Here is a 16,467-nt window from a genome sequence, read left to right on the forward strand (position 1 = left end):
ATATTGTAAAGTAACTTATTACTTTCAAATTAAAGTAACTAGTAATATGTAGTATATTACATTTTGAAAGTAACTTTCCCAACACTGCTCATAGGTGACCTGACTATTCAAATACACTTATCTACATCATGGATATTGGTAATTGTACAAAATTAATGAATTAGTGTTGTTTATAATATACTTACATGGAGCTCAGTGGTGCTTTTACAGAACTCGTCATAGTCCACATCAAAGTCAGTTCTTCTCTGGTCTAGGAAACTGTAATGTTTATTCTTCATGTTAAGCACAATAGCCTGGAACACACACACACACATACGCACACACACACACACACACACACACACACACGCACACACACACACACACACAGAGTCATTTTTCTACCAAGAGTGTGTACAGTGAGAGCTGTAGGAGGACATCTTTCACAATAGCAAAGGGAGAACAGAGAACATTATCCTAATGATAATGGTAATTTAACACCACATAGCAGCTTAGAGCTTACCATCAAATATGTCGAGACTGCTGACCACTATCACCTTTTCAAAAAGGATGAGGACTTTGTCATCTATTTTCATCTAGTTCCATCTACACCTTAGTATTCAAGCCATGAAGGCTCTGCAACTAGATGAATCGGACAAAAAATTATTTTTGTCCGATTCATATGTTGTCCATATCACCCCCCGATGTGATATGGACAACAAATGTTGGATCTGGTTCTCTGAACTTCCATAGAGTTAATAATTAGTATTTAATGTTACGTAGTTATTTCATGCATATGAATATTACAGCTGCATGCTTAGAACTAAGATGAAGATGGGCCGTGTAATTGTCAAAATAACAAAATAAAAAAAATTACTGTGGTGAAATGTTACCTCCCATTTCCCCTGCATTTCTGCAGTCTGTCCATCCAAGGCAAAGGCAGAAAAAGACAGATAGCTCATATTACTACACACTCACAGGTACACACTCACAGTACTACACACTCACAGGGGGAAGTTTAGTCACCCAAAAATGAACATCTAGAGACATATTTTTTTGTAAACCCTTCTGCATACTACAATCATACAGTATTTTTACCATTTCCATTTCAATCTCAAGTGTCTAACTATAGGAAATACTATTCAATGTTCACCGTCAGAGAATTACCAAAACGTCATTTGAATTGTCAAATTCAGTGATGTTCTCAGTGATGCCACTTTCAAATAGAGTATCTATTCATGCCACCACAATATACTGTACATGTATAATTCATGTTCCCTGTCTCTTTTGAGCTCTTTGAAACACCCATCACTCTTTCAAAATGGAGAATAGACCTTATTCGATTGACGTCACTCACGTACGGGCACGCCCACCGCCGCCATATTGTCGACATAGCGCTGCAGCTCTCAAGTGACAGCCTATGTGGAGCAGCGTTTATAGGAAGCTAGCTGCCGTTAGCGTTACCTGTATCATTCCAATTGTGTTTGGATGGTGACCTGCGTTAGGCATGGCTGTAGTAATGACAGCAATAAAGTCCCCGTGGTTTGTTTCTATCTCTACCGTCCACAGACGTGAAGGGAGCGAGACGGAGGATACGTCAGCAGCACAGGAGAGATGTGTGGATAGTTGGGAGAGACAGGTGAAACTTTCTGACAGCTCCTCACAGCAAAGTCTGTTCACCTCGTTTTTTCTTTTGTTTATTATTACAGGCATTAACGGCAGCATACAAACAACAACTGTGGGGTTTTTATTGCTGTCATCACCATCGCTATTTTGCAATGGAACAGAAACGACAATAAGGCTGTTACTAGTTGTCAGCTGCAGCGCTGTGTGCGCGCAGGACGGTATGTCAACAATATGGTGCCGTCCAGGGTTAGCGAATAAGGTCTATAGATTCCAAACCAACACTATATGGTGCAGAACAATTTAGCATGATCTGTTTACTAAACATAAAACCCACGAATGCCTTCCTGTGTCATCAAAAAGGTCAAAGGTCAAACATCTCTCTGTGACTGTACCCACCTGAAACCTGGTGACCATGGTCTCCAGACCTTCTATCTTGGAGTCCTGCAGGGCAGAGTAGGTGGAAATGGTGCCGAACATCTCCAGGATCTTGTTGAGCCGTCGTTGGAACGTGTCAAACTTCCCAAAGATGTACATCTCGCTGAAGTCAAACTGTCTCTCTGATGGAGTCTGTTCCAGCTTCTCCTTGGTCTTGTGGAAACACCGCTGGTACTCCTAGAGGACACAGTTTGGCAGATGTAACAAGACAGACCTCTTCCATTTCCCCTTAACCCATTGATACCTGATGCAGCATTTGTGTGTGTATCCCTTTAAGACCGCAAACCGCGGTTCGTGGTCTTAAAGGGATACACACACAAATGAGGGATATACACGCAAATGCTGCATCAGGTATCAATGGGTTAAGGTGGTACAGTAACAAGAAGCCAAGGTTCAGCTTGTTTGATCATCTTCTTCCCTGCACATTTAATGCCTATTTAACTTAGCCTGTAAATTTAATGTACATTCAATGTAAACTCTTATTTAACTCTGACTGTAAATTCATGTAAATCCACTGCCTATTTAACGTATATTTAACTCAGTCTGTAAATCTCATGTAAATCCAACGTAAATTCATATTTATCATCCACAGAACACTTCACCACTCATGTACATATTGTATATATTTACTCGATTTGATTGCACTTGCAACTTTGTGATTGTCTTTAGTTATCTTCCTACTTCTTATCCCTGTATATTGATGTGACCGCTACGCTGCATACAGACACTAAGACAAATTCCTCGTATGTAACTTCTTGCATACTGTGGCAATAAAAGTGATTCTGATTCTGATTCTCAACCACACTGAATAGTTTTGTCAGAGAACACATATGTGCCCTGCTGCAAACCAACATCAAATAAGAACTTAAACATACAAAATAAATTTGTGATTTATAATGTAAAATAAGTGCAGGCATAACACCCCAACAACGGGCAGAGCCCAGTACCTGGTTCAGGTGGATAGCAGCTTTGATTTTTTCGGCCACGTGCTCCTGAGGCTGGTCCCATAGAGACGCAGAGTGGTTGTTAGTGATGTAGGCCTTGCAGGCTGTGATCATCTGGTTGGTCACCTGAAGATAATGAGCCACATGGAGATGGAAAGACAGTGGCAACACCTCATTCTGGAGCCAAGCAGACACGACTAGGAATCTATAACATGTCTTAACATTAGCAAACTATTACTGTGAACATTTTGCTGAGCAAGTGGCAAATGGACAAATTATTTTCTATGGGTGCTGTAATATGATCAGTGAATCATCCCAATATGTATTTAAGCAGCTACGAGCAAGATTTTCGATTGTTATTAAACAGTCTAAATTTAATATCGATGCCTCACATCTTACCTCTAATAGTAGACGAGACCAACGCAGAGTAGTCTCGCTTGAACCGCGAGTGAATCGGCCAGTGTTGTCTTGACGATTAGTCTGTCTGCGGCCGCGGGGCAGATCAGGAAGTGAAATGAAACGGTTTGCGGCAGCCACTTCGGCCATAACCACAAAATAACTAAATTACTTCCAAACAAACTGTTAGAATATAACGAGAGATGTTCGCGAGAGTAGCAAGCCCCTGCATGGCGTTCTCCGTGTTTATGGTCTGTTGCTAGGCAGAGCGAAACGGTTGAAGGCAAGCAGCTGCCGTAAACCGTTTCACTTCCGGGTTTATCCGGCCCGCCGGTAGACAGACACAGACTCTATAATCATCAAGAGAGCAATCTCCGATTCACACGGCTTTGGTCTCAGCTAGGGATGTTCATTTTGAAAATTTTCCAAAATCGATAATCGGTGAGAATTAACGATCAATTATCGATTATCGATTTTATTAATACTTAGAAAATTTTCAATATTTTCAATTTTTTTTTTTTTTTTTTTTTTTTTTTTTTTAACAAAATGAATGCCTATGGCAGAAAATACGAAAGAAAACGTGTTCTCCTCAATGAACTCTTTATTTCAATGTGTCTCCTCTCCAACACTGCTGTCCCCGGCGCATGCCGGTGTGAATTTATCATGTTTAAAACAGTTTTGTTGGCACAAAGGCCCGTGCCCAGCCAGAAAACTAGAGACTATATGAAGCTCCACCTCACGTTAGTCGGCTGTGCAATGGAGTGGGGCGAGGAGGAACGATTTCCACCCAAACCTAGTCCAAAAAAAAAAAAAAAAAAAAAAAAAAAAAAATTAATAATTAAAAAATCGATCCAAATGCCACAGGATCGATTCCAATCCTTAACACTTTCAGTGCCACGGCCCTTGGGCAAAAGGTTGCTTGCTGTGCCACATAGGCCGCAATGCATTTTAAAACAGTCATATAATTTCTTTAATAATTACTATGTAAACACTGAACACGCACAAATAACGATGAGACTCTCTTCTATCACCTGCAAAAAAAAGTTTATTGATCCCATTTTCCGTTCTTTAGTTATGAGCCGGAGAAGATAGCTTGATTGAACGAAAAAAAGAGCTTTTTTTCTACGAGCTGAGATAATGAGCCTTTTGTGAAATTAAACATTTCAAGCACATCACTGACTCTGAAGCTAATTTTCTGATGTAGTCACACCTCAAAAATAATTTCCTTCAATAAAACAGTGAAGGCAAGGGAATTTTGTTTGGAAGAATAATATTTTTAGCTGAAACCAGCAGCGCTGGCGCCTGCATGCGCTGCTGGTTGCAGCTTCTTGCTGATCTTTTGCTGCTGGTGGGCATCGGATATTCTGGCTTGCGTTTGCCAACCCTGTCCTGCTGTCTGGGTCTGTGTTGTGTACTTGGCTCTGCGTGCCCACCTCCCCCCCTCCTCCTCCCCCCCCCCCCCCGTTGTGGGAGGAGTGTCTCTCTGCTCTGCTGTTTTCTCGTTTTCTCTGCCTGTGCTCAGCACTGAAAAAGTCTGCTAGATCCTGCTTTTTTACAGCCGCGTGTACCAGCTCCCATGCTTCGAGTTGAGAATAATAACAAATCCACGGCTGATCATGTGTTGCAGCGGACACGGAGGCTGTTGCAGCGGACATCGAGGTGCTCAATTGTGATAGCAGATTGGCTGCTGCAGGGGCACAGCTAAACGTTGCTTCAATGAAGCCGCTGCATACGGACGGATGCGATGCGATTTCCTTCCCCCCAATGACTTCTTCTGTGTGTTTCACTCCACGTTCTCTCATCTGGAGAGCGCTGTCGCCACCTAAGGGTTCTGTAAAATAGGTTAGACACATTCAATACCTCTGAATATTGTAAGAGGCGATGTAAGAGGCATAGATCGACACCCCCCCGTCAAAAAAAAAAAATCGAGTTATGACGCCATTTGGCGTCGCTGGCACTGTACGGTAAATTTCTAATGACGCCATATGGCGTCGCTGGCACTGAATGTGTTAACGATCGATTATCGATTTTCGATAATTGATGAACATCCCTAGTCTCAGCTACTATTATAGGTCAGATGTGATGCATCAATATTATAATTATACTGTTTAATAACAATCGAAAATCTTGCTCGTAGCTGCTTTAAAGATGATAAATATACAAGCCATTTAGCCGACATTTGAATGGGTTCAAATGAAGACAATGGACACTGGAGTCCCATCCTTGACTGTAATACAGTTCTATTAGGGATTGTTTCATACCATCACTCGTGCAGGATAGCAGCCATACCTACCTTGACAAAGAGTGATGTGATTTTCTCAGATGTGTTGTAGTAGCGAGAGATGCCGTGAATCATCCTAATGGCATTGATCAGACCTGGGATTGCATCCACCATGGACACCTGCGCTCAAACACAAAACCTACTTTGTACATTTGTAAATAGCACTTACCAGGTGGACTTGCACACAGATGTGACCTGATGTTCTAGCATAAAAGCCAAAGACATTTTCGTAAAATCTTAATACTGAATTATGATAATGTATGCCACACCATTTCCCACAAACTAAAGAGAGTTTGACAGCAATACAATGGATTCAAACTGCTGTTAAGACATATTTAATCCCACGTGTGATAAATGTCGGCAAGCTCCTGCAGATCTTTGTCATATGTTTTGGCTGCCTGTGTCCCTCTCTCTCTTCCTACTGGGAATCTGTTTTTGATACTTTATCTAAGGTCACTTCGGTGCCCATTGAGCCATCCCCAATTGCTGCACTGTTTGGAGTCCTGCCAGCTGGGACTCCTCTGCCCAAATACTTGTTAGATTTTGTGGCTTTTCTAACTGTTCTAGCGAGGCGATCAATTCTAATGAATTGGAAGGGTCCCTACGCTCCCACTCATCCTCGGTGGGTGGGGGGACGTGCTGCATTTTATGCAGCTGGAGAAAATTAAGCACACCCTACGAGGCTCCCTGCACAAGTACTATCAAATCTGCCAGCCTTTTTCACAATATGTAAAGGGAATCCAAATTATCCCGCCAGCTCCGGACTGAAGAACCTCTGGTCCCTCTTGATCTAGTCTTGACCCCGATCTACAGTATCTGACCTCTGTATAAGCTACTTCTACTGACCTCTTTTTATCCTTAATTATGTCTACCCCCCCCCCCCCCCCCCTTGTTGTTTATCTTATTTAATATTATTTATTTACTTTTTTCTCTGTATGGTATCCCCCCCCCCCCCCTCGTGGATATGTTGTTTTGCTGTAACTGTGAAGTTATGTGTGTTGTGTTGTGATGTACGTGTTTTGTTTGTGTAAACTTGAAAAATCCCATAAATAAATCATTAAAAAAACAAAACTATTTAAAGTGAATCAAAGTGTTTTCTCACCGGGTCGCTGTTGTAGAGTGGGTCACAGAACTTCTCCAAGCTGTACAGGTACTTGACGTTGTCTTTGGCCTCGTTGGCTGAGTCAGTGATCCTTGTGTCGAGCTCTCGCCAAGACTAGACAGACAGATGGAAACATTCATTGTATTGTATTTGTATTTAATATAAGACTATATGTGTGTCACATCACAAGTCAACATCAAAATGACAGAATATCATAATTTCCCTGCAGGAATATTACATTTCCAGAAAGCCAAATTCCCAGGCTTAGCAGCAAACTTTGCCTGACAAGATTTCTGTAGAATTCCATTCACAAGTCTAAATACATTTTCCTGTGACAGCTGCTGCTAAATCCATTACAATCAGTGTTGGGCAAGTTACTTTTAAAATGTAATATACTACATATTACTAGTTAGTTTCATTTGAAAGTAATAAGTTACTTTACAATATTACTGTCTGTGTAGAGTAACTCGTTACTTATTACACTACTTTTGCATTACTTTTACCAAAACAACAGCAGCAGCAGAATGACATCGCCTCTCCGGAACCATCCCGAAAAATAATTTCAACCGCCTTGAAGTCAGTGTAAACCATCCAAAATTCTAAATGTTATTCTTTTCCTTTGTTATTGTCATCTATAGTGGTTATTTGCATAAGCACACACAGTTTGATTAGGAAATGATTGTATCCTTTTTAAATATGTGCTTTGATTTAATAAAATGTAACTCAATTTGTAACTTGAGTTACTTGACAAAGTAACCGGTATAATATTACTGAAATCCTATAAGTAATAAGTTATATTACTGAGTTACTGCTAAAAGTAATATATTACATGTAATATGTTACTTTTGTAATGAGTTACCCCCAACACTGATTACAATCATACCTTTTTCTGTACAGTTATTGAATGGCTAAGACTCAGCAGCAGTTACAGCAGTTCCTAACCTTGATGAGTTTAGACTTGGCCATCATGAGTACGCCCAGTACAGCCTTGACATCAGTGCTCTTGAGCTGGTCCAGAAGGTAGTTGAAGCGGGACATGCGTTTCTTCCAGTGGTCCAACTCAGCCCGGGGGCCCAGGTCATCTGCCTCCTTCCTCAACTGGTCACTCTCAGCGAGGACCTGGAGAGCAAAGTGACACACTTTGACTGTTCAAGGACCCTTTCTGCAGTTTCTCCTTTGCTTTCCCTGGATGGAATTGTGCACCCCTCCCTGATGGCACTTGAATGAATTGGGGGCATTAAATGGTGCAAAGTGACCTAGGTCAGTGGTTCTCAAATGTGGTCCGGGGACCCCCAGGGGTCCGTGGCACTTTGCCAGGGGGTCCGCGAAAAGTTTTCAGGAAAATAAAAATAAAAACTTTTTTTGTTGTTGCAAAAGCTTCATAATTCAACGAAAATATTGTATGCTTTAAATCTAAAATGTTTCATGTCTTACATTCTAATCTAACAAACCTATCAATTTAAAAGTCAAGCATGTTACCGTGGAAACAATTAAGCTTAGCCCAAAATCACAAATCAGAATTGAGGGGGTCCCCGGTATATTTTCTATCTTGTAAGGGGTCCTGGGCCGAAAAAGATTTGAGAACCTCTGTCCTAGGGGAGGTCAAGTAACAAAGCTGTATTTCAACCACCAAATCTCTACCAGGAGCATAATAAAATGGCAGAGTTGGTGAAACTGAGGAGATCAGAAATATTATATTATATTGTATGGTATTGTATTGTATTGTATTGTATTGTATTGTATTATTAATCACATATTCCTACAGCTTGTATGAAATATGAAATACAACATTTAGAATTTAATTGTCCATGAGCATATCCTTGCTCTTTTTGCTTATTGGTCTAATTGTAATATGTTTGCAAAGCCATAGAGACAGTCCGCATGTCTGGGAACGCCCATACAGGCTCTAGGAACACCCACAATAGACGCTAGTTAGCTGGCTCAGCCTGGCTGGGGGCGGGGTCAGGGTGGGGTAAATTCCCCCGTTCTATCCATTCAGCAAAGTTAGAATTTAGCTGATAGCCCAGCCCAGGCAGATGCGATCGGGGATTTAACCACCGCAGTAAACGCACATCTGAGCAGACGTCTTGTGTTCTGCTCTAGAACCCCCAAACCTGTAGTTTAGAGCCGCAGCACCGTCTTTTGGTGAGTCAGCCCATGAGATATATGGGCGGTTTTACCCCACTCGCGCGCCAGCCGTTTAACATTTTGTGGATGTTCCCAGACATGCGGACTGTCTCTATGAAAATGAGTGTGTAGTGTGTGCTTTGTGTATGATACTGGACAATTGATGTAAATTGATATTTCAAAGGGTTTACAAGCTAGGAAATTGATTCAGTTTGTTGGGGAACAGCAAGACACACACTGTTCATTTGTGAAAATGAAAAATGTGAACTAATCAAGATGATTCAGATTAGAGATGTAACGGTATGAAAATTTCACATCACGATTATCGTGACCAAATTTCAAATTCAAATTTTCAAATTAAAAAATCTGACTGGCAACAAAACTTTTTTTTAACAACTTTGCGGTTCACATCTTACCTGTTCTATCTGTTTGATCCAGACTTTCATGCAGGCCTCTATCTTCTCTGTGGTCTCTGTGCTGTTGGCTGCTGCCATGTAGTCTGATGGACCTTTCAGCATCCGCAGGTCAAACACGTCACACTCCTTCAGGTTCACCTGCAGGAAAGCCATGACCTTATTTATTCCTGTGCTGTGTCTGTGTGTGTGTGTGTGTGTGTGTGTGTGTGTGTGTGTGTGTGTGTGTGTGTGTGTGTGTGTGTGTGTGTGTGTGTGTGTGTGTGTGTGTGTGTGTGTGTGTGTGTGTGTGTGTGTGTGTGTGGGCAGAGAGAGTTTCAGGGGTGGGCAAACCAAGCATTTTTCATGGGGGGCCACATGAGAAACCCAGATTGTTGCCGGGGGGCGAACAAATATTGTCATGCCGTAACCCATGGATGGGCAACTTTGATGATAGAGAGGGCCACAAAAAATGCTGAACGGCACCAGCGTGAAAAATTTGGTGCATTTGAAGCCAGGTTTAGAGGAATAACTCATTTTAAATTAACAGTTGTGATGTCATTATTCAGTCTTAACCACCAATATTTGATCCTTTTCTCACTCACTCCTATGTCACCACCTGCTCTCCCTGCAGGGCTTGAAATTAACTTTTTTCACCACCTGCCAATATGGCTGCTAGATTTTAAAGTTACCAGCCAATTAGAATTTCCACTAGCTGAAATGTTTTTCTTGAAATAAACCAGAATATGAGTGTGTTAATTTAAGCATAAGTATCAGTAAGTGGCCCGGGATTCTCAAAGCCTGTGTTGAGGGTCACACAAGAACAAAAATGCACTCTTGAAGCTAAATAAATCCAAAACCAACAAGTTAATTATTTAAATTTCTACTTCAATGTAGAACAGTCATTTCTTACACATGAGATTACTTTTAGCCTTTTAGTCATAAAGATTATTGAAAGATATTCCATATTCCAGACTGAAATGTTATAACAGAAGTGGAGTATTGGCCAGAATGACATGAACATTTGGACACTTATTCAGCGGGTATCTTGCATGTTGCGTTCAGGCGCACTATAAAAAAATAAAAAATTGCATTCCATCGCGGGCCACACAGGGGGCGCCCGTATGTTGCCCATGTGTGGTTTACATGCACATGTAAATGTATGCCTGTGTGTACTCTTTACTTACACACAGTATTCTATTAGCCCGAAAAGGGTGGTGGTTACAATTATTTGAGTACGGCTACGAGACAAAACAAATCACTGTAAGTCTTAGCATCATGTGTCTCTCTGCTATAAAACCAATGCGGAGATGCCTTAATCCTCCATTCTTTCTAATGGACAGCAGGGGGAAACTCCGGTGGCTTCAAGAAGAAGTCCAATTGTATGGAAGTCAATGGGAAAATGACCCTACTTCACACTTGATTTATTACCTCAGTAGACGTCTTTCCTAATGAGTTTCTCAATTGCAGGTTTCAAGTCTTGTTCAATATAGCATATAGCATATAGCATATAGCATATAGCAGGGGCACTCAATTAACACATTCACTGCCAACAACGTGTAAACACGTTTTCAGAATCCAGCTGTTGACTGCCAACAACGTGTTTACACGTTTTTGGCATCGATTTTTTTTTTTTGACGGTGGGTTGTGCATCTAACCCTTTTACATCTCTTATATAATTATTGGAGCCACCGAACGTTTACAACCCATTCCACCGACCCACTAAGTGGCAACAGTGCTCTCCTGGCTAGAGGAAGGAAAGCATTTTTTGGGGCCGTTGTGCAGAATGCACGGCAGGGCCCTTACATTCCACTCTGTCGCCCAGACCATTTTAGCACGGATTCAGGCAATGTAATGTCTTTCCGCTTTCCAGTCCGGTAGGTGGCGGTAATGCACCTCTGGCTAATATTGTGGCTAGCTCGTTCAGAGAGTTCCACAAGAGCCGTCGTCGGACATTTCACCGTCTGGTGCCTCTCTCGATCCGACTAGGAATTTATTGATTCGATTTTTGAGGAGTTGACATGTATCGTCTTTTTTGTCCTAATGTAAAGCAGCTGTGAATGTGACAGCATTCGGTTGCGGCTGCTCCTGTCCTATTCCAACAACTCAACTTGTTGAGAAGAAGAATGCAAAGAGTCGCATTTGGAAATATCAGTCCCCAAAGTCCCATCTGCAAAAAGTGTGAAAGGGAGTTCCAAACCAAACTGGGTAGCACATCCAATCTCGCCAAGCAGCTGAAAGACAGGCACCCAGACCTGTTCAAATAATTCAAGGTGGGTTACTTCTTTCAAACGGTGTAAAATAACATGTTTAACAACATATCAAACAGACCTTATCCTGTCACATTCGTTTTTGAGATAGCTGCCAATGCATTGTGTAATTGTGTAACCAAAAAACGTTTGCGCTCACGTTAACGTGTTTTGTAATGGAATCATTATGGGACCCGGCTAATACATGGTACAGCGTTAGCTAGCATAGTGTAACACGTGTGCATGCAATGTTTGTAATGGAAACATTATGGGACACGGCTAATAGCCGGACTTAGCCATAGTTCAACATGGCATCAAAATAAATACAAGCTTCTTTCGGGTGAAACATGTCCGTGAATTAAAACTAGCTACATAAAATTGCTTGCACTCTACATGTGTGTATGTGCAGTTGTCTTTATCATCTCTTTATTTTAGTAAATCTCACTGACGTTACTTTCCATTTAACAGTATGCGAGAGATGAAGATGAAGAGGAAGGCACAAGTCGCGGAGCCCAAAAGACCACCCAGCAGACAATTCCTGATGTTTTTGAAAAGCAGAGGAAATATGACTCGCATGAAGCAAGAAAGTGTGATAGGGCATTGGCAGAATTCCTATGCATCGATCAAATACCAATATACACCGTTGAAAAAAAAGGATTCCAGCAATTCTGTGAAATAAATTAAATTATAATATTTAATATAATAATAAAATTAAATACTTGAGGGCTACATGCCACTGGTGTTGCACTGTCTGTACTCACTGCCATACAGAGTTGAATGTAAGAAGAAGTAAGCAGAAGCACATTGTTTTGTTTTAAAGTTGAAGGCTACATGCCATTTGTTCATTGAAAATGGTTGCATACTTTAATAAAGGAGAATATGTTCAAGAAATATCAGTCTGTTTTTTTTACCGTGGTACCGAAATTGGTACAACGGCCCTATGCCAGGTTTCGACCTGGCCTTGTTTTAACTTGTCACGCCATTCTCACCCCAGCCATTCTCATGAAAATTGATGGGGGAAAACGCTTTCTTTTTCGCGCTGATTGCTGGCGATGCGGGATTGCAAATTTACATAATAGATTACAGTTGGAACACACTTTGAAACACGCAGCATAAATATGACCAGAATCGCAAAAGCTTCTCTCAACCAAAACTCCAAGAAGCGAGCAAGTCCATGCCGACTTCCTCAAACAGCGGCCGTGCAGACAGGCACAGGCAGCAGCAAAGCACTTAGACTGTGACGGCCGCTGCAGCCAAGAAGAGGGAGGAGTTGAAGCAACTCTCCATCTCGCTCTCTCCCTCTCTCTCTCTCTCTCTCTCGCTCTCTCTCTCTCCCTCCCTCCCTCTCTCTCTCTCTCTCTCTCTCCCTCTCCCCCTCTCACTAGGATTAAACCTAGTGCGTCTCCCTCCCGAGAGGGAGGGAGAGAGAGAGAGGGAGGGAGAGCGAGAGGGAGGGAGAGAGAGAGAGAGAGAGAGAGAGAGAGAGGGGGAGGGAGAGCGAGGGGAAGGGAGAGAGAGAGAGAGAGAGAGAGAGCGAGAGGGGGAGGGAGAGAGAGAGAGAGAGAGAGCCAAAAATGAATGGTTAAAGTGACAGTTCTATCGAATTTCACAAAAAGCCGTTTATCTCTGAATATTTTTTCTGATGCTAAAACCATGCTGTATTCAACTGCTAATGCTTACATAACTACTAACTCTACAAACTAACTCTTTTAGACAGAGAAAGTACACATTCTATTAGTACTTTTGAGATATTGTATGTTCACAAACTCCAAGCAGAAAATAATCCTCGGCTCTTGTAAAATGAGCCACAATCCTCAAAAAACGGCTTGGCAGAAGCTACCTACAGCAAGAAAAAAACGGCTGGCAGTCAATGTGTTAAAATTCCTAGAGGTCCAGTTAGAGAAAATGTCCTCAAGCAAAGGTCCGGAACATTGTAACATAGCTTGCGTTATGATTCAGTGCCATTGAACTTAGGCTACTTCAATTGCAGTAGCCTAATGTACAATGTCTGTATGTAGTCAACAACTGACTGTTAAATCAAAATAAACATCAACAATGTTTATTTTGATTTCATATTTAACTGGATTAATTATAAATAACTAGCCTACACTAATAATAAATACATGTTATTTTCTCATTTCAAGTAAAATAATGGCTGCATTTAAAAATAACATACAACAGAGTGCTTTGGGAAAATGCGCATCTTAAAAGTGTTTTAATTTGAGAAAGAAAATCTTCTTTTCTTCCCTTAACTCCACCTTTTCTCTTGAGAGAAGTGAGCTCCCTATCTATCTATCTATCTATCTATCTGTCTCAGTGTCTGTCTCTATCTATCTATCTATCTATCTGTCTCAGTGTCTGTCTATCTATCTATCTATCTATCTATCTATCTATCTATCTATCTATCTATCTATCTATCTATCTATCTATCTGTCTCAGTGTCTGTCTCTATCTATCTATCTATCTATCTATCTGTCTGTCTCAGTGTCTGTCTCTATCTATCTATATATCTATCTATCTATCTATCTATCTATCTATTTATCTATCTATCTATCTATCTGTCTGTCTCAGTGTCTGTCTCTATCTATCTATATATCTATCTGCCTGCCTGTCTGTCTGTCTGTCTGTCTGTCTGCCTGCCTGTCTGTCTGTCTGTCTGTCTGTCTGTCTGTCTGTCTGTCTGTCTGTCTGTCGATCGTTCGCAATACAAACGTCACATGCCGTTGGGCAGTGAATGTGTGAGTGTGCCCTCAGTCTGGATTTGAGTGTGTTTGCTCGTGTGGCGCTTTCACAGACAGGTTAGGATCGCATCGCACTTCACATGAGACATACTGCCTGGTTTAGAGCTGCCCGTGAGAACAATGAATGAACATCTAAGAGTCTGCCTGCTCCGGATTAAAACGAAATCTTTGTTTTTGCGGTCTACTCGTTTCTTTTGAGCACGCCATGTGAATTGACTTATATCTCTCTCATATCTCCGTGTCACTGACAATCTCTCGCCTGCAGCACTGGAACCGACTGGAACAGGCAGAATCGAATCGGATATTTGATTGGCTGAGTAGCATCACGTGTGATGATTTACAGCGCATGCATTGGTCTATGCGCTTCCTGGCAGATTAAACCAGTACCGTAAAGGGTAGAAAGCACGTGCCGGTTAAAAAAGAAAAGCTTGGTGAAATGTAACAATTCTCAATGATTTGTAGGTTATAGGGCTCGGTCCGGATAGGATGGCGTCTGGGTCCGGATGCGGACCGGAGTCCGGACTTTGGGGATCGCTGGCATATAGCATATAGCATATAGCATATAGCATGATGAGATGCTATATAATTTTTAAAAACACGATTTCAGACGGACAAGCCCGTCTTTATTGTCACACGAACACCACAACACATGCACGGAGGGCCACAAACACACACATGCTGACGGTGGCCGGTGAAAAGTGTCCTCTGCATTTAACCCATCCAGGCATGTCCTTTCCTCCGGGGGGCAGGCCAGGAGCAGTGGTCGCTTTCTCGTACAGCGCCCGGGGACCAACTTCGGATGTTGTCGTCACTGGTCGGATGACGATGACGATCTGATCTTCTGCATGTTTTTAATGGGGGGGGGGAAGCTTTTTCTTCCTGGTTTTACTTCCTGACCATGCAGCCCAAGGCGAAGTGTGCATGTGTGCCATGACGTGTTCCATGACGTCTCCCACCCCTCCCACCCATGGATGTAGATGTAGATGAAGAAAATACCCCCGTATACGGCTCTTAGTGGCTTCTGAAGAAAAAATTCCCCATAATTTATTTATTTTTTATAAATAAAAGAGTCGTTTTATACTTTGAGTGACACCCGGAAAAAATCCCCCTGGGTTTAACAGCTGCCGGGGTCCCCATGCAAGTGGATGGGAATTTTCCTTTCTGGGCTGCATGGCGTCACGTGACTTGCAATACAGAGCTTCGCCACCATGTTCAAATGGCTTCACAGCCCAGCGCTATTCCTGGGGGCTTGTTCAAAACGGGAGTCCACAAACCAGCTGGTGATGTCACGGTGGCTTCATCCATATTTATATACAGTCTATGGTGGTAAGTAACACATCAGTAGGTAAACAAAGTGGTTGCTATGCAAATGCGTATAGGTTGTTAAAGCTGTATTCAGCAAAGTTTTTGTGTTAAAATAAGTGTTAAATGGCTCTATATTCTGACAGCAATCGCTGAAATAAGAGTGTTTGGTCAGTAACTTGGAACCCCCACTGTCCTCAGCTCAGTGGCCTTGTGGTCTGAGTGTCCGCCCTGAGACTGGGAGGTTGTGAGTTCGATCCCCGGCCGAGTCATACCAAAGACTATAAAAATGGGACCCATTTGCCTCCCTGCTTGGCACTCAGCATCAAAAGGGTTGGAATTGGGGGGTTAGATCACCATATGATTCCCGAGCGCGGCGCTGCTGCCGCTCACCGCTCCCCCAGGGGATGGGTCAAATGCGGAAAACAAATTTCACACATTGTGTGACAATCAGTGGGACTTTACCTTTACCTTCCTCTATCTCTCTCCTGTAGCCCTGGATGCATGGTGGAAAATGTCAACATTTCTCTGATTGGATAGTGGGAGGTCGACGCCAAATTTGTATACAGGGCTGAAACTGAACTCTAAGTGTGTGTGTGTGCATGTGTGCATGTGTGCATGTGTAAGCATGGACGAAAGTGAGAAAGAATAAAGAGAGTATTAATCTCGCCTACTGTAAATGCATCAAAAATATTTTCTTTTTTTGCTCAGCCTGAGCCCGGCCCAACCTATTAGCATAAATTGTCAGCCGGAGCTCGTCAGGCTGGGTCGTTGGGTCCTGGGTCGGGTCGGGCTGAAACTGATAGAGAACTCTGCTTTGAATGGGACTCAGCCAATCACAGCCGAAGTGAGTTTCCCATTCATTTTCTTATATAACGAGTTTTAAGGCTGGA

General features: G+C 42.1%; 1 protein-coding gene across 1 annotated transcript in view; it reads right to left on the minus strand.

Annotated features, from left to right (window-relative positions):
- LOC310800169 (dynein axonemal heavy chain 5-like) overlaps window positions 1-16,467 on the minus strand; it is a gene marked incomplete at both ends in the record, with an annotated part of 678,223 nt that overhangs the window by 253,247 nt on the left and 408,509 nt on the right. The window contains 8 exons of the mRNA XM_083662754.1: window positions 186-293; window positions 873-899; window positions 2,002-2,217; window positions 2,988-3,110; window positions 5,674-5,781; window positions 6,764-6,877; window positions 7,706-7,882; window positions 9,307-9,444. Of these exons, the coding sequence (XP_083518880.1) occupies window positions 186-293; window positions 873-899; window positions 2,002-2,217; window positions 2,988-3,110; window positions 5,674-5,781; window positions 6,764-6,877; window positions 7,706-7,882; window positions 9,307-9,444 (1,011 nt within the window). The remainder of the gene's footprint in view (window positions 1-185; window positions 294-872; window positions 900-2,001; window positions 2,218-2,987; window positions 3,111-5,673; window positions 5,782-6,763; window positions 6,878-7,705; window positions 7,883-9,306; window positions 9,445-16,467) is intronic.

The sequence above is a fragment of the Poromitra crassiceps genome (genome assembly GCF_964638095.1).
Source record: "Poromitra crassiceps genome assembly, chromosome: 29".
NCBI classification, from domain to species: domain Eukaryota; kingdom Metazoa; phylum Chordata; class Actinopteri; order Beryciformes; family Melamphaidae; genus Poromitra; species Poromitra crassiceps.